The sequence below is a fragment of the Tinamus guttatus genome, unplaced genomic scaffold (assembly GCF_059628265.1).
Source record: "Tinamus guttatus ecotype Peru unplaced genomic scaffold, ASM5962826v1 Tinamus_guttatus_pri_ptg000240l, whole genome shotgun sequence".
NCBI lineage: Eukaryota > Metazoa > Chordata > Aves > Tinamiformes > Tinamidae > Tinamus > Tinamus guttatus.
In genome coordinates, this window is record NW_028288774.1 from 13,256,197 (window position 1) to 13,275,602 (window position 19,406).

The 19,406-nt window shown below is 37.0% G+C and overlaps 1 protein-coding gene across 1 annotated transcript; it reads right to left on the reverse strand.

Annotated features, from left to right (window-relative positions):
- Nucleotides 1-375: 375 nt before the first annotated feature.
- IMMP1L (inner mitochondrial membrane peptidase subunit 1) lies at nucleotides 376-18,076 on the reverse strand. Its single transcript, XM_010226629.2, has 5 exons — nucleotides 17,942-18,076; nucleotides 17,088-17,176; nucleotides 16,061-16,187; nucleotides 4,911-5,021; nucleotides 376-533 (listed from the first exon to the last, which is right to left on the reverse strand). Exons 1-5 carry the CDS (start codon nucleotides 18,044-18,046, stop codon nucleotides 465-467), a joined length of 501 nt encoding a protein of 166 aa, XP_010224931.1. The 5' UTR covers nucleotides 18,047-18,076; the 3' UTR covers nucleotides 376-464.
- Nucleotides 18,077-19,406: the final 1,330 nt, after the last annotated feature.

Below are 19,406 nucleotides of genomic sequence, written 5' to 3' on the forward strand. Positions count from 1 at the left end.
CGGAGGGAGGGAGCAGGGCAGGAACACTACAAAATATGTATAACTAAGTAGATATCAGATCCTGGGCCTGACTGTTACTCCTCAGGAACCTTTTTGGTGCCTTTTAGTAGCATAGGCATTGCTTCTGTGGGGCTCTCAAGGTACAGCAGTATTCACTCTGCCTTCTCTCTCTTTCATGCTTTGTTAACAGTCAATGTTAACCTTATCTTATAGTAAGAACCAAAACTTGCTAATAAATGCAAGCATTTTCTGTGAATAGCCAGAGGAAACAGAACAAAAGACATACCATTTCTGATGGTGATGATGATGGCAGTATATCATTTCAACTTTTAAATTAGATGTAATCTCAGGACAAAAAGAGATGACTGACCTCTGTCAGGTAATACTTGTATTTATTCTAAGCAAAAATAGTTCCATTGATTTAGTAGAAAGTGGTATGAAAGCTGGTAATAATAAATAGTTATTTAATCGTCAAGAAATCTATGGCCGTTAGGGCTTGCACGTAGAAATCCAAAGTCACTCAGAGGCCATATCTGTGAAATAAAATACAGCAGCAAATAAGAGATTTTATCACAACTCAAAGGTCATTATTATTAATGCTTTTATTAAATACTTTTTAATAAAACTGCATCTCTTTTTAATTCTTTGCTTAGTAGTGTAGCAAGGGAATAGAAACTTTTCTCTATTGTGTATTTCCTATACTAAGGGTAATACATGCTCGAGGAATCATCATCTCCATGCTGGTGGGTGAAAATTAATTTACACAGAGCATGCCTTACTGTGGAGAACTTAAATTAAGGTATTTTATTCCCAAGGCTGGAAAAATACACATTGTTAGAAAGCATCTTTTTAACTTGCTATTTTCTGGCTTGTGAACGTTGTAAGGGTTTAAGAGGCAAAATATTTTTTGATTTTGATATAAAGTCATAAACATGTACAGACACAAGCATCAGAAGGATGCTAACTGGTAAGGAAGTTTTTCTCCAATAGTTGACTACAAAGCTATTTATACTGCTGATTACTCCCAAGAATACTTTCTTCTGAGCACCCACTAGTGAAATGTGCCTGTCTTGGAGAAGAAAAGTAAAAGGGGATCAAGGAGTCTTTTACTCTTTGTCCTGTCCTCCTTCACTGCCTACATCTTTGCATTACAGGCTCTCAGAGGTGGCAAGGGGGGCTCAGCAGGAATAAGGCAGAGATGATTTTGAAAATAAAGGCCATTCTGTGGCTCTAAGCTCATGAAAATCTCGAATCCCCACTCAAGATGGGGAGCTAGACAGAGAAAGATTTGTTCCTAAAGCATTTGTTAGAATATGTATCATGCTATTTTTCTCCTCTGTAGAATTTGGTTGTAAGAAGATATATAGAGTCACCTTCTAGAAACAGCAAATTCTTCCACAGAGTTTGCAGAAGAGCTGCAGCATAGTAGGTGCCTTTTCAGTGTTCTGTGGGCAGTGCAAAAGCATTTTCCTGAGCTTGCAAGAGGAAGCACAATGCCAGGCTCTGGCTTTGGTATTTCAATCATCATGAGTTATCCATCTAGCAGTAAAGCTAGTGACAAGCTAAGGCAGTTCTCAAGGATGGGAGATGCAGTAGCAAGACTTGGCATTAAGTTACACTGGATAGGGACAACGCACTGCTAGAAGCTCCCTTGACTTGCTTCCCCACCCAGGCCCTTGCAGCACTGGTGTAAATTGCCATCAGGAGGATTTTTGCCTGGCCCTGCAGTCCAGAAGAATAAGTGAATCCCAGGACCTCAAGCTCTGTAGATCTAAACATTTCCCAATACTCTATTGCTTAAATATGTTTGAAAATATGTGCCTTTTAGAGGAGAGCATGAAGGGCAACTGATGTACATAAATGCACAAAGGTAAAGATGGAGAGACCAGATTCCCGTTAGAGGAGGAATCTAGGCCTGTGGAACAGTGACAAGGATACCCATACCCAGTAAAGTTACAGTATTCAAGGGCCAGCACTGGCTCCAGGTGGAGTGTCAAGTCTTTTCTTTGGTCTCAAAGGCAACCACGAGTGAAAAAGGAGAACAGGAGTGCCCATATTGCAGGCTGATACAAGAAGCCTGAAAGAGCTTCTCAGGCCATTTCTTGCACACAAGTCTCTCTTGAGGTAGCTTGAAACTTATGTGCTGCACTTTGAGTTCCTTTCAGTAAAATTAATAAAACTTGCTGTAAATGCTGTTTTGATTATTTTGTTTCAAATGTAAAGTAGATTTACTGTTAGATTGAAAATGAAAATCTGTAGTCTACATACATTAAAGAATCCAAGAAATAATTCTTACAGGGTAAAGGAGACAGAACAAGCATTCCATGTGAAACAAAGACATGCCACTGTGTATAATAATTCCCAAGTCTTTTAAAGTTATGACAGAAGTTGAGTCTGACTTGTTGGTTCAAACTGGCTAGTCCAATTAGTGGCTGTTTCCCCTTGCCCTCTTCATCTTGCCTATGTAGATTTGATCTGATGGATGGGGGATAAAAGGGGCTAACTAGCTCTTTTGAAGATACTCTGCAGCTTTATTTTTGATTCAAAGCCTATGTCCAGGAAATGTATTGGACATCTTATCTAGGACAGCATGAAGCATGAGTACTGTGGGAGGGGACTCCCCTTAGTGGGAACATTTTACTGCATCTTTGGCTACTTTAATTTCAGTGGCTTTTTTATTAAAAAACAGAATAGACTTGCTTCTCAGAGCAGCAGTTGCTATGTCAGCAGGAAAGAAAACAGACAAAAATAAATCCAAATGCCACTACTCTCTCGGTAAGAACATGATACATGAGCATTACCTGAGAATCTTAGGTCTGAACTTCCCAGATAAGCTGCAGAGCAGACATCTGTTTTGCCAAGAAGAGGTTGCCTGAACAAGCTTCGTTTAAGCTCACTCTTCACTGCAAACCATTACCTCCCTATTATAGTGGCACCATTCTCACGAGGACAGCTTTCTGCACCCATTACTAGAAAGGTAATTTAACATTCAAAGATATCATTGCATGTTTCTTCCAAAGCTGCTGTAAGATGAAACCAAGTAAGCTCTTATTCTCAAGGTAGTCGAGAGATTTTTCATGTAAAAGGTATAAGCATGTATAAGGTTTTGGCCAGTAGTCTACCAGTTAGCTACTACCACATGGGCATCCTGCTGACTACCACAGTGGTAGTGAGTAGGAACATACAGCAAGATCAATGTATTCTGATAGGAATAACCCACGAACCCAAACTGTTGCTTTGAAGAGTAAAACAGTTTTTGCTTTTGTTAAGTGCCATATACTTAAAATGCTAATAACCATTGTTGTATTCACAATAAAAATGCTATAAAATTTGCTTACCAGTATTTTGATAAGTATCAATGGATAGCCTATTATCTTTTTAAAAAGGCAGCACACTGGAATCCTAAAGTATTTCACTAGATAATTTTACAGTATACTACGTGCTATAGAATGGGATCCTCTTGTCAGTCACTTTACTAAAGCGTCTCAGACGTGGTTTTGTTGGGGTACAATCTAGACACAAATTTGTTTCTGTGGAAGGATCCTGTGAATAATTATGGCTGTCCACAGGCATAATTTATTAATTTATCAATTATTCACAAATTGTCTCCTTAAAGTAATAAATACCATTTTTTTCTTTACAGGCATATCAGTTGGATTTTTTTCAGATGGATGATTCATACCAGACTTTACATAAAAGGCTATCAGAATATTAATATAATTTGTATTTTAGTTAGGTCACAAAAATAGACCAATTTAGAATCAACCTTTTTTTTTTTTTTCTCTGATATACATGGTAAGGCAAACAACAAAAAGAAGAAATGGGGAGCACTCAATACACACTAGGGAAGAACTCCAAGCAAATGTTTTAATAATCCATAAAGAACAGAGGTCAAATAGAGCTGGGGGGCAGGGGGGACATGTTATTTCAGGCTTAGTTGGCAATTAGTGATCGTGGTCAGTAGTTGCAAGGTTTTTGAAAACTCCGAAGTTCTGTTCATAAAAATGAACATTAGGTCTTTCCAATTTAACTGTTTTGTACACTTACTCTTCTCTATGCATATAATATAGCTGTGCTAAATTATGTTTTTGTTGTTGTTTTAAAATGCATGACAGTTTTCACAACCTTTTTCATCATTCTGAATGGCAGCATTTTAAATCTAGCTTTCTAAAAGCTAGTGCATAAGGCTACAGACTATAACCTCTTATTTCTTACATTAAGCTTTCTTAAGAGAAAATTGTTTTTTTTTGATAAATGACTAAGTAGCATAGATATGAACTGAAAGTAATTTAGTGATAAAAAAATACAGGATGGTTAAGGGAAATTGAAAGTGAAAATGCATACAATTCAGCTTTAATGCAAGCATATAGATTTTTAAAGTAAAAGACAATTATGGTGGTATATGTTTGACTACCACTACGTGTGTTTTACAGATTTAGTATGAAAAGCAGTAAGGCCTTGCATACATAAATTAGGGATGCAAGTCTTGCAAAGATGACCTTTTCTCCATTTGTTTGTATCTCTCCAATCAGAGCATCAGCAAAATATAAAACAGAGGCAAGAATCACATTAAGGACCAAATGTCTTTCGTCATGCAGTAAAGGTGCAAAGGTAGACACAGAAACCTGTAGTTACGTGTGTTTGTACCAGGTTTGGCCTTCCTTTCAGAATAATTCATTTCTTCTTTAATTCATGTTCAAAGAATGCTCTGCAAGAAAATTAAGCCTCCCTCAAAAACCCATAGTTGAATCATGCTATTACAGCAAGTGTCTGATCTTCAAGCTTTCATTCACATTTATTTTGGTCAGACTGTTAAGGAGGTAAGTTTTAAAGCCTCACACCCTTTACCTCACACCTCACACTCATTACAGAAGTGTTAATGTAGCTGTATATAAATATTATAAATATACCTTAAAACAAATGCGTCCTCTTATCAATCCATAAGGAACAGGTCCATAACACCTGGAATCTGTAGAATTCCTGAGATTATCACCTTCTAACCAAACATGTCCTTTAGGCACCTATAATCAAGCAAGAGCAGACAGAAGCATAAAAAGAACATGGAGGAGGACTATTTCTATAAAGAGAATTAAGAATCATTTGCCTTAAGATATATTCTGTAATTTCTGCATTCTATATTTCATTACTATATAATGAACTAATTTTATAGCCTCTAATGCAGAGAGCTGGATTGGGAGGGAGGAGAGGGAGTGTTCCAAAGTATCTGTTCTATCATGTGCTCAAAAAAACAATGGTTTGCAACAAAAAACCCAAAATGAAGATATAAGAGGTTAGGCCAATGTGACAGGGTCATTAATTTAATAGACTTCAAAAGAGGTCATTAGGATGTTGACTGAAAATCTGCCCTCCTGTCACAGTAACAGCATGAACAGGGCAGCCACACACTCATCAACATCCTGGGGCCAGCACCAAGGCTAGACCTGTTAGTAGATTCATGATGAACTGGCTGGTAATTGATTGTGACACCAATTACGAATAATCTCATCATTTTATCGGAGTAGGCTTGTCAAACTTCTAATTAAGATCACAGTTCATTCTATGTGCAGGCAGAATCCACAACACATTATATTGCAATAATGATGATCACAAAACAGCAAATCCCTTTTTATAATTTGAAAATTAATGATGGTGACCTTATACTATATGACAAAGACTCTTCACTGCCTATATATTTTATGCGTTGACTATATGACATACCATAGATTCATGGCATTCACTGACCAACTCTATGACAAGATGAGAAATAGCAAGATAGCTGTATTAGCTACCTAAGAGTACAAATCTTTCATGCATTTTCCCACTGCTATATATCCAAGCAAAAATTCTGCCTGCAACATATAAAACTGCTTGGCTATTTAAAAAACAAAAACCAGCTTCAAATAACCTCCAACCAAATTACCAGTATTAATTTTTCTGATCTGCTTCTAAAATTTTCAATCTTGCTGAGAATTGCTACAATTCAACCTAGATAATATTTAGCATGGGCTTTAACATAACATACATTTTCACTTACCTAACCTTTTCTGGAGATTTTACTATAACTAGAATTCAGAGTGAAAAATACAAACATAAGATAGTATTTTTTTTTTTTTACATGGGTAATGTTTAACTTCTATTTATCAGACATAATAGCAAAAAAAATCCCAATTTCAAAAGGAACTGATATGGAACAGTATAAACATCTATCTTTTAGAAACGAACCATACAGGCTTATTAATACAATGCACAATTCTAGGCAAAATGGAAAAAAAAACACTGAAGGCTGGATCTAGTCAAGTCTAAGTGAAGCATTAAGAATAAAACCAGGTCCTCCAGATAAAAGTTTAAGGAAGAAAACCAACCCAACTAGTCACTGTGAAACGGTGTTTCATCCCTGAGAAAAATGCACTTGAAAAGTAGTCGTTTTTGCATAGAAGTGTCTTCTCAGGTGACCCTTACTGGCAAAATGGTGTTTAAATGTGTCTTTTATGCTCTTGCTTAGTCACCTTCCTGCTTCTGTTACCCAGTCAGGATCAGAGGACAGCAAGGTACCCACCAGTCACTTCACTGGGCTGTGGCAAACATATAACTGAGTTGAGGACAAATACCCTGTGGGATTGGACATGAGATCTGTCCCTGGCAAAGAGAGATGCTACTCATGGAAAGCACAGAAACCTGGCTACTCTCAGCCATTCTGCTAGCATCCAGCACACCATATTAAGCCATTTGTGGCCAGCTGTGCCATTTAGAGGGCACATCTCTGCCTAGTTATTTTAGAACCAACTTACAGAGCTGTTGACCATGAATATATCTAACCCTGTCGATATAGTTTCCTTCTGTCCCCATCTGCTGTGGCAGCAAGTTCCAGGAGTTTACCAACTGCTGTATGAGGTAGTACCTCCCTTGGTGTTTTAAACACAGCCCTGCTAGTTGCATTCAGTTACTTCTCAGTCTTCAAATCCATCAACTGAGCAATTGCAAGTTCAGCACTCTGCCACCTGTGTGATTTCAGAGGCTTATCAGATTGCCAGCCCAGGCATGGACAGTTTTCTCTAGGAGAAGCAGATTTAGGATGGATCATTTTTACCTTCCTCACTGTATCGGTCTTGGCACAGGAAAGGTTTGGTTGTCTTATCCATTCCTCAGTGGACTGCAGGAGTCCAGCCCATGTCAGCAGGGCATAAAGGCCACTTTTCATCTAGTAAACAGTAAGTTGTAAAGTGGCAGACTTCTTCCTTGCGATAATGGAGCAGACACTTAGGGTAAAGAAACAAGACCTATCTGGGATAAGTAACTCCAGAACAATTTGGTAGCCCACAAACATCTGTGCAACTAGAATCCTGTTTTTATAGGACTAGCACCAGTAAATCAAGACCAACAGTAATAATTTCAACCTGCCATGCTTTCAGATGCTCTATGTCCATAATACCATTTTCTTCATGTCAGAGATATTCAAAGATATGAAGCCTCCACCACCCTCAGATGAAAGAAAACCACATTGTGGTCTATCTTTAACATGAACTTCAAAGAAAATTTTATCATCACAGTGATACAGTGTTGCTACCTATCCAGTCTCAACCTTGCAAAGAGATTCAGCATAATCATGAAAAATTAGTATATGCATAGACCTTATTAAAAGTATGCTAAAATCCAATTAAAGAGCAGTAAGATTTCACAACAGCAGCACAGGCATAACATTTAAATCATTTTACTGAACTGTAAATGAACACCTAATAACCTTCACCCCCAAGCATAAATTTACCAGAAGTAATGTACTAGTGAGTAAAATTAAGTCCAGGATTGTATAGCCCTTTTAATTAAAAAGCTACTTTACATAAAAGGCAAAAGAAACTCTACTCAAGCAGCTTTACAACCAAAACAACCAGTCAGAAGTTAGCTAAAATAAGGAAAAAGACAAACAAACAAACAAAAAAAAGATTTCTCTACAGAATCAAATGACCTGTGTAGAATATATACCTCAGCACATACAGATATTTTTGCTAGGTGTCCATTTGTGACTGTACTGACATTACTATTTTCCTCAAGATTTCTTCAATAGAGAGGCTATTGGAAATGTCCAGCAAAACGTTTTGTCAGTTGAATTCTCATTTCTTTTTATTCATAGTGTATCCACCTAAAACATTTACTTTTATCTGTATGTATCTCCTTACAGAGGGGGCTTTTCAGGGATATTCAGGTGCAGATAGCCACAGAAGCTGCACAGCAAGTACAAAGCAGCATTCTGACTTTTCTGGTTTAATGTTTCCTATCCTTTCCAAAATTAGGAATCACATACCATACTGCTGTCATCTGGAAGGACTATCCTGAATATACCAGGGTTAGAAATGCAGAAATTATTATGAAAGATTTTTTCCATTACAAAGCAAATCCCACATTTGCATTTCGTATTTCTAGATCTTCACTCCTTGGACTATGCTATTATTACACACCCAGAACACTACTAACTCCTGTGTCATGCTCTTTCACACCCCCCAGTTCACAACATCCAGCTGCCAGGGGAGGGAAGGACCCATTCATAGCATAGCTATATCTAAGCATTCCTTAACCTTCCCATTTTCTAGCCTCCAAAAAATGCCAGCTGTGGCACGTCAGTTTCCACACTATCAAAACAGGATATTCATGTTTTGCATTCTAGTGTGAAGATCAGGATGTAACTTTTAGTTTCCTAGGAAAACTACAGGACACTATACCTCTAAATTCATCTTTAAGAGTACAATCACAGTGTATGTTCATCTGGAGGTTGTCAGTGCAATACCTTTGTTTAGTGCCTGTCCATCATCTAGACACTTCACTACAACCTAGAATTAAGACAAGCACTAAAAATCACATGAATTACATGAAAATGTAAAACCAAATACTGGTGACATGCCACAATTGTTAAAAATGTTTACACACCTTTGAAATAAAGGCTAAAGCCAGAATCCTTCAAGAGTTTATGCACCAAGCTATTTCTAGACCACATCCCTTATTTCAGTGGGGTTACTCACACTGCATGAAGGTAACTGAGCATCAGCCTTCACAGATTGAGGACCCAAGTTTGCAACTCTAAGCTATGCAACTACAGTAGCTGTAAACAGGCTAACTTTTCAACCAAAAGAGAACTAGTCTTTGAGGTTTTACATTTCTGGAAGACTATTTATTTATACGTCAACAGGCTGTACACAATAAGAAAAAAACAATGGTAAAGTCAATTGTGTGGCAACTTACACTACTGCGTTTTGCTATCTACCAGCAATTAAGACAAAATTAATTGCACCTAACTACAACCAGAGTCACAGTTACTATTATACCACACAAGACTTGATAAAGTAATATTTTAACACCACCAACACATTCAGCTTAGCTGGGCAGTATTTTAGTTTTTCCTTAGATGTACCCAGAACTAAGACACGAAAGCCTTTAGAGCCCAACAGCTGCCCTCTCCCAGAACTTGTGGGTCACGTGAAAAAAGAGCTGTTCCACAGCAGTGCAGGTTCTTTCTGTAACACCCTGCCTCTGATCCTCTACAGACCATTCTCTTTGCCTCAGTAACTACTGTGCCTCTGGTTTTGTGCAGATTATCCAAGGATTAATTTTCAAGGAACAGCAGTTCTAAGGGAGAAGGGGTTAGTGGAGGCCCAGGTTATATGCATGAGAATACAGGACACTGATTAGACACCTGACTTCCCCCTCTTCCTTCCAAGGCTGTGAAGGCTCTAGCACACAGACTGATAAAATCACTCTTCTGGTATATCAGGCCAAACAACAGAGCTGCTCTCAGTAGCTTATTTCAGCTCAACAAAATAAGCATCTTTCACTGCTACATTGTGGCTATATTAGTAAGGCTGATGTCATTTCCTTATGCTGGTTAAAGCTAGCAAAATTCAGGTACAAAAGTCTTTGATACATACTTACCTGCATAAAACATTGTTTTTCATTAAGGGGTTGGGAAGAGAAGAGCTAAAATGGTATTTTCTTTTCTCTCTCTCTCTCTTTTTTTTTTTTTTTTTTTTTTTTTTTTTTTAAATATGACACCAAACCAAGTAATCTCAATGATTTCACAATCTACTATATCTGTGTTTGCTGGAATGCTAGTAAACTAATACCACAAATGAAATTAGTAGATAAAATAACCTAGCTCAAAAAACAATCCTCTAGATGAAATGATGAAATAAGTCTAGATGAACTGCCCCCCCCTTTTTTTTGTTTGGGGAGCTGAAGCTGAGATTTTTAATCAAGTGGAACACTATAAATACAAAGTTCTTATAATTTCTCCTTTGGAATTCTAAGCAGTTTGTGTGCCAAAGAACATCAACAGGTAACAATCAGCTGGAAACAGCAAAGTCTGAACTTTCGTAAGGTCAAAGGTATTCACATCACCTCCAGCAATATCAAAGTTTTAAACTTAAGAACTTTAAATCATTCCCATCTTTTCTTTTCAGTTCAGGGGCTTCCTCCTTGAGCTATGATAAGAACTAATCTCAATGCTGGACAAAAGAATAAAGTCTGCAAGTTCTCATCTATCCCTACTAAGGTCTATTTAAGTGCCTCCTACTTTGGTACAAGCAACAAATGTAATTGCTTCATGGCCTCCGGGTGTTCGCTTAACAAAAGCCGCTTTTGTGAATAAACCACAGGTGTTACCCCTCTTGATTAAAGTGAAATATGATGAAAGAACCTACAATATCAAATGACAAATTTACTAAATTCTGATTAAATTGCCTTATTTAAGTAAATTGAATCTAGTTAGGATAAGACACACACCCTAGAAATGCAAGAGTTGTGTTTCATCACTCTATATTTAAAAGTCTTATATAACTATTCCTTAATCCTTTATTTATTAATTCAGAATCAAGAGTAAATAATACTTAACAGATACTCTTCTTCAATCACCCAATTGCTCTAGGCACCATTTCTGTAGGCTTACCATTGTTTTGTTCATACAAAAGCTGCCAGTACATAAAATCCAACAATAATGATCCAAATATTTTCAAAAAAAAGAGATTTTACATTTCCCTTCTTTGTGCTTTAAAAAGCTACAGAATAATAATCACCATGTTAGAAGCCCAAGTCTAGCATATTTGAACTCAGTTTCTTCTGAGTATCACCAAAAAGCTGAATTATCTGGAATTTAATATTTTGAAAAAGAATATAACAAAATAAGTTGACCTTAAATTCACAGGCACTTCCAGTTAATCATTTTCTTTTGACTTACTGAACAGTTTAAGTCTCTTACAACTAAATCATATCATACCTAGCTTAGTATGATTAAATACATATCTTCAAGGCATTAATGACTGAACTAAATTACTTTGAGAAAAGATGACATTAATTACATTCCTACATAAAGTATGACCAAATACTAATTCTGTAAACACTTATATTCATTAAGTCATTCATCACTTTATTAGAAAATTTAGAGAAGTAACACTGGGATATTTACCAATTTTAAGTTTTGATATTCATTATTAAACAATATTAAAACTACATGACCTTCAAAGGTAATAATGTCCAGCCACATGGTACAGGGGAATTTTATACAATAAGCTGGGAGTATTTTAACAGAGATGTGAATTTGCAAGACATTTTTCTCTATCCTGTGAGCATACCAGCTGAGTGTTCTCCTTTGGTACAGATAAATTCGAAAAGTTGTTACAGAAATTTCAATGGAGCTATTGATTATTTGACTGCCTTTTTCCCCCCCTCCACTGTAGCACCGTGTAAATTGTGTACCATGTCCCCATAGCTTCTCTTACTACATAATGTTGTTCTTATACTTGGGTATGGAGCTTGCAAACCAAGTATGCCCACATCAGACAATCTGCCCCATCAGTTCTCCTTTCCCAACAAGGATTTAACACCCACTAACTTAAACTAGAGCTTAACTTTTTCTGGAACTTCTTCCCTTTAGCTCTAGAGTTCTACAAGTAGGAAAAGAAAGTTTCCTTTCCACAAGCAGCAACTATTAAAACTTACATTACTGAAATGCTAAATCAGTAATACAGGGCAGCTATTAATATACTAAGGAAAATGCAAAGATTAGTGTCTTGAGCAAGTTATTTTTGTAATTGCTATTTGGGATATTTTCAACTTCTCCAACAGTACTAAACTCTTCTAAATGCGAAACAACTCTTCAGTTCCTTAGCTGCTACACCCAAAAATCAAAGTATTGTCCAGTGATTAATATATCATGCTGTTTACATTAACATTATGTTATTCATAGTAGCACCTATACAGTTTTCTTACTGCAGTTGACAAGGACTATTTCAGAGTTAATAGTGCTGCATAAGACCACTTCTCCAATGTGCAAACACAGAGAGATGCATTATCTTCCGAATTATGTTAGCTCTAGCGTTAACCACAGGATGGAGAGATGCCATCTCCGCCATGAACCTCACTTTAGCCCAAGGTAAACACACTTCCCCCACATCAGCTAGCCTCACAGCATTAGTGCTGGGTTATGATTGATCACCTGCAGGGTGTTGCTGAGATATGGATTTCTATCTCAGCTTTTTATCACTAGGACTTGCAAAAGGCAGTTCCTTATTTACAGACCCTGGCTGTATTAAGTGACATTATTAGGTACTACTACTGTTCAAGTGACAGAAAGGCTTAGCATATTGATGGTTTATGACATACAAGCTGCTTTAATCTGATGATTTACCCCTCACTTTTTCAATTTATAAACAGGAGCTGCAGCACAAGAACATATGGTACTAACAAAATTAAAGCTAAAGTAAATGGCATTAAAACAAATTCAAATATAACAATAGGATACTTAATCTGAATTATAAACCTGGATCTACTTCTAAAAACAGGAAATGAAACCCCAAATATGAAAATTACCCTCTTAAATCATTTCAAAAGACTCTCAGGATCAAGTAATTTCCTTACTAACCCTCATTATTTAGGTTTCACTGTTTAGATGAATAAACCTATAAAGTTATTCTTAAATAACTGAAACTAGGCTTGAACACCAAGATACTAAAAAGTAGGTGTTTAGCTTTTTAACTTTTGGGCTCATATCACATTTCCTCTGATAGAGTCAAAATATGCAATGTGTTCGCAAATGCTTATTATAATAAACACTTTGCTGTATCTATCTACATAGAGCATAAAATCCACACAGAATCCAGAAAAATTATCAATCTAATGCCCATATTTCATACCATAGTTTAAAAAGGGCCAATGAAAAGAAAACTTGCATTTTCCTAACTTCCATAACAGCTTATACAAATTATACCAGCCTATTCAGAAAAGAAATCTCATTCCACTTTTTGCGCAAAAAGGCGGTTTTCCTCATCATGACTCTGTGGACAAACTCAGACCTATGGCACATGTAGTATTACCTTAAGGGGGCAAAAGCAAAGTTCTCAGTTTAGTTTAAGCATGTGCTTAATTTATACTAAGCAATTCAATAAGCAGAAGTAGTAGATGTGTTGCATGTCCATCTGATAGGGCATTAAAAGTTTTTTAGTACCCCCTTAACCCTTTTGCGCATTGAAAAAATATATTTTTAGATGCCATTATCACTTTGTCCAAGAATAGTAGATTTTATAGCAGTATATAGACTTCCACATAACTGTCACTGCTCTACAGTATTTCTTGCCTACTGAAATATTTATGTTCAGAACTTATTCAACCTTTTTTCATTCTTATTATAATTTTGAATTTCTTCAAGAGCTACAAGTATCTATTCCAACAATTGTTTGCTCCATGAAAGCAAGCATCTCATCTGTGAAATTTTATGTTCAAATTACAAATTGTTAATAGCTTTCCATTTTCCTAGTTATTACTTTTGAGTCAGTTCATTCAAATGCCAATATCAGATTTCTCATTAAAGAGCCATTACTAGCCTAATAAAAACAACAAAACTCTTAAGCACTTCTAGTGCTCGCCCACTTACGAGTGTGTCCACATTTATACTTCTCTCACACAGCCAAACACTCAGACTCCAGGGAACACTTCTGCCCATTTGGGATCCTAGGCAAAACCTTTCCCCTGAGTTTATGCAACATTTCTTTCAAAAACCAAACTCTTTATTTTTTTCAAGGAAATACCACCAAAGGAGGCAGCCACTCCCTCTGTACCTCCTCTGCAGCCGCTGCTATTTACTTTGAAGAATCTTGCATTTGAACAAGAGAGCTTATGGCATTCAGTCAAATAGGGGCCTCAATTAGATCACGGCTTAACTGAACATGCATCTCTTCCTCCCCACTCCCCAAAAGGAGCAAATGACTCAGTGAATATTCCAGTGCAAGCTGAGTGTAACATGCAGATTTCTACTTTGCAAACACTCTCTCCTGTAAGGGAAGTGCCCCCTGAAGAGATGAGAGCTCTACCTCTTTGACAAGCACTAAGGATATGGGGAAAACAGATCTGCAATAACAAGCTTCAGTATTTCCATTTAGATAATTTCTCCTTCTGGAGGCTGTTGCAGTATAAGAACTAAAAGACTTTGCATGTCATTTCTCTGATTTCCACACATTAGCCTTTACAAAAACATATTTAGGAAAACAGCTTATATTTCTTCTTCTATTTCATTTTCAAATTGAAGACAAAAAAAAAAACCTTATACCTAGGACAAAAAACATTGCACTAGATATTCATCCATCTCGTTTCTACAACAGCTGACATCCTGCTAAACACAAACTTTTCCTGAACTTCTTAAGACAAGGGAAGATCAAGATGCTCAGAGAAACTCTGCTTGTGCAGACAGAATTCATGAGTTAGTTCATTTTTGGCCCATTCTACTATAGGAAATTCTTTTCACCTAACTTGCATCAAAAACTAGGAAAACTTCAAGTTAGTAAGAAAGCTTTTTTTAAAAAAAGCTCATTTAAGCAGTAGGACAATTTGATTTATTAACCAATATGACCAAAGATTCTGCCCTCTAAGATGCAACAGAGGATTTCTTTTGCACATTTGAACAGAGACAGGAACAAAAGTCTCCCCTGCTGCTGTCACCAGGTCATAAGAGCAAATTTGAGTTGCCTGAAACTTGTCTCCTGAACAGAAGAAAGAACAAGTCCAGCTCCCCAGAGCAGGCTATAAATCAGGCCTTTGCTTTTCTGGTATCCCAGATAAATCTGGGCACAATTTTGATGGGAATTTTGTAGCTGATTTTAAAAGCTCAGATTTCATTTCCACTCTAAATTAGCTCAACTGTTTGACAAATGAAAGAATAGTACCAGCAGGTTTGCTGACACTGGCAATCTCTGACAGCTAAACCCAAAGGGCTTCACTACCAACTGTAGGTGGCTGTAGGGAGTTGTCCACAGAATCCTCTTACCTTCACAGTACACCACTACTTAGAGGACATATGAAAGATCTCTTCTCACACCAATTACAACAATGAAATGGTAATAAGACAAAATAATATCTTTAAGATTCACAACAACTGTGCCGAAACTGATGTCTCTCCAGAGTGCTGAATAGACATAATGACCCAGATTTCTGAAAAATAATTGTGATGTTGGCTTCAGGTATGATGGTCTAAAAAGTGGCTAAAACATCTTTTACACAGACCTTCTCAAACTTCTCTTAAGTCTGCCTACATAAGGGCAAGAGAGATTTACAGGTATTTTTGCCTTTCTATTTCATCTTCTTAGCCAAATTTGACAACTTGGGAAAAGTACTGCTTTTCCAACCATACTCTGAAAGCTAAATTAAAATATTGTGCAAGTACTATCAAAGCTAATACAGAAACACAATCTTCTTTTTCTAGTATTTAAAATACAGATTTGCTTTAAGAAGGCCTCGAGTCTGACCTCAGTATAGTACTTTACATAAAGAATTTTAGAGAATTCTTCCAAAGAAGACCACCTAAGCAAAAAGCAGGGCAACAACACAACTGGCCTACAGTTCCTAGGGAGGCAAAAGGTGTCCTCACAGCTTGTCAGAAACAGAGTTTCAAAGATACAACATTTTACTGCAAAGATACAAAGAATAATTTATCAATGTTATTTATTATTATGATAACACTCAAATATTGCAAATCCTTTAGAGACTGCCTGGTCCTGCTTAAGTAATCATTAAAGTAAAAAAGTCTAATACTTACATAGCTGTGACTCTTAAGGAAATCTGAAGAGTTGCTTGTACAGACTTTGTCCCCTTCCAAGCCAATTACTCTTTTACAGATATTTGATTTGGGGTCATTTGGACTTTTCACAATTACAATATCTCCTCTAGGAGGGAAAAATAGAAGCAAAAGCAAAGAACGCTAAGTAAAACATATTTGGCTGCATATATGCTTATCAATGTCGGCACTAAAATTATTCACATATATTCAAGCTGCTTGTTTCTGCTGAAAATTCTTTTCTACAATTTTAGTTTTACTCAGTGTGTAGTTCTATACACTTCTAAAAACACCTTTGGAGAGATTTGTTTTTAATAAGGCTAATTTTAATGGACAATGCTCCAATGAAATGAATACCTTTTAACTTGGTGCTCCTGCTACAGAAGAGCAGAATAGACTAAGTTCCTGTAGCAGCTCCCATAATTTCTTAAAATATTATTCCGGCAGTGGAAATTCAGATAACTCCCCTGAGTTTGTAAAACCTTATATTACTTATGCCCTCAATTACACACATGAGATTGTGGTTGAATAGTCTACAAGCTACATATATAGAAAGGCCTAGAGCCTGCTGGGCTCTATAACAAAATAAGGTGACAGCTGATCAATAGCTCTTAAACCATTTGTTGGTCACTAACATCCTAAGTAAAACAATACCTAGAGCTTGAATTAAGCTTAAGTCAAAATTGCCTAGAGATGAAAAGTCACATTTACTGTAGTTTCACACTACAGATCTAGATTAGGTAAGCACAGGTAATTCTCCATTTTCTAGACAAAGCTGTAAAAACTACAGAGGCTACATCCTAAATGAATTCTGACTTAAGCTGCTCTGTAAAGTGGGCTGTGTTTGCTTAAAGAAAAAGAATCACTCCATCTTCCCTCAGAGAGGGACAGAGAAGACTTATGAAAAATTTCCACTAGAAGCAGAGGAACATAAAGGATGGATAGATATTAGGTACTGACAAGCTCTGGCAAACTAAAGACAAACTGCAGTTCCAGCAAAGGAGCGTACTTTCGAATGCAATAAAAGTGGCGGCTAAGGTTCTCCGAAAAGACAACATCAGAATTTTGAATTGTTGGCTCCATTGATGGTCCAGAACACTGCAAATTAAAAATAAATCAAGATTACCATTTACTTATCCAGAACACATGAATATTCAAATTATTTGCTAATAAATCACAAAAAGCATAATAAAAGAAACATGAAATCCTCACAAGGAACATTTTATACATTTAAAAGGCAGGGCAGCCTCCTAAGGTCCTGGTATAGCTCTACACTAGTCCATGACTGTTTACGAGCTGTGCTAGGTACTAACAGTCCCCCCAGAAACATGTCAGCACCTGATCTGTGAGAAAGTATTAGAAGCAGCACTTCAGATTCTGCCAATTTAGCCCTTTCTTCAGCTTCTGTGAAAGCAGCAACACACAAGTGCCACAGAAGCTGTACGTTTAGCTCCCAGCCGGAATCCATTATAGCCAGGAATGGTATCTGCCAGCTAGAACCTGCATGGGTGGCTGCCAGAACAGCTAGTGCCCTGCCCACAGGTGCAAACAATAGTGTTTAAGGCACTATTTGTGACCCCAGTCTTCCTCAAGTAGGTACCCCTTCTACAAAACACTTAGCAGTATTGCTTCCCAACTGCTCCCGTGATTCCTGAAATCATTTGGCAAAACCACAAAAGCCTGAAACTGGAGTAGGTTTTATAAGGCAGGACCTGTCTTCAAGAAACTGGAATTCACTAAACATATGTATTGTTCCTTTTGAAAAGTTTTCCAAAGTGAAGGACATCAAAATATTGACATCACATAAAACAGCTTCAGTATTACAGTATTGTCTTTTTAAATATCATGAAAATGAAGAATTACCACAACAATTCCTCCAAGGTACTCAAAGGCACAATGTGCTATGCAGCCATATTGCACAGTATACCCAAGAAATCGTAAGGTTTTTCCTAGGACATTGCGAAACATGGTACAGTGTTAACGTCCTTCAGCTGCTTCTAGTCTATATTAAAACAGAAGAATATAATTCATTTGGTAATAAACATTTCTAAAATTATGATCTGTATTAACTACCATGCAATAGTGTTGTTAAAGGAACAGTGAATACTAACAATCATCAGATGTATCTAGAGGAGAATACAGTTTCAACTAAAATGCTATCAAGATTTTTTTTTTTTTTTTTTTAAATGTACCACAGTGACACTTCCACATGTGGAATTTCTTCCATAGTATTTCTCACTCCCAGCTTATTACTGAGATTGTGGAATAAGAGCTGAAACAAACTCTGTAAGATTGAAGAAATTAATGGTAAGGAAGGCAGTCAATATTCTCTGCTTGCTCAGCTGGGCTTCTGTTAGTTAAGTTAGCAGACAAGCTTACCTGCCACATGTCCAGGTATCTGCTGTAGCGAGCAGAACCCACCTCCCCTTCTGCAGGCTTAGGTGAATGGAACATGGAAAGCTGCAGTCACATCTCTAAACACAGGCTTTGCATTTACTACAGCATATGTACCTCACATCCAGTTAGCCCTGCTGGAGGTTCCAAACCAAGGAATAAAAACAAGGAGTAGAAAAACCCTGACTACCCCTAAAACAGAAGCTTTATTGCTCAAGTTCCATTCAGCCAGCCTTTATCCAATAAAAATGGGTTAATTTGAAAGAAGCAAAAATACATACAGCAAACAATATTCAAAAATTAAACTGCTAAGATTTTTTCATGTGCAACTTTCATGACTGCAGAACTGTACATATAATCCTAAAAGCAAAGATAGCTCCAACAGCAGTAGCAGCAAGAAGAGTGCCTGCCTTGCCCAGCACATATTGTGCAGTGCACACACCATCAACCCAGCCATGCAGCCAAAGCCTGCTCTCAGGCCAGAAAACACACCCAGAAGACCAGCGGCTTGTGCTCCGGAGACCAGCATGACAGTGGCATGGCAATACATTAATAGCATTTTACACAGAGGTATAGAATTAAGACCCTGTCCAGCACGTTCTGGATACCCCATTTCAATTCAGCAGCATTTTTTTTCCATAAATTAAGACCATGGCAAGATTTCTTTGCTATTCCAAGCTAAGCAATAAAGCTTTTTAAAGAACTGAAGTTTAAAGAATACCATTTTGTATTTCAGATTAATGCAATTCAAAAGACTTTAATAAAACAGTTGAGAGTCCAGCCACCTCTAGACATTGCTGGTAGATATGGTTTAAAATATTTTGGTTGAATTACATTGAGCAGGGTAGATGGATATCGTGGACCTACCATGTGAAAAAGCAATGACATCAAGAGCAAGTGCAAATCTCCCTCATGCCAGCACTTACAACAATTA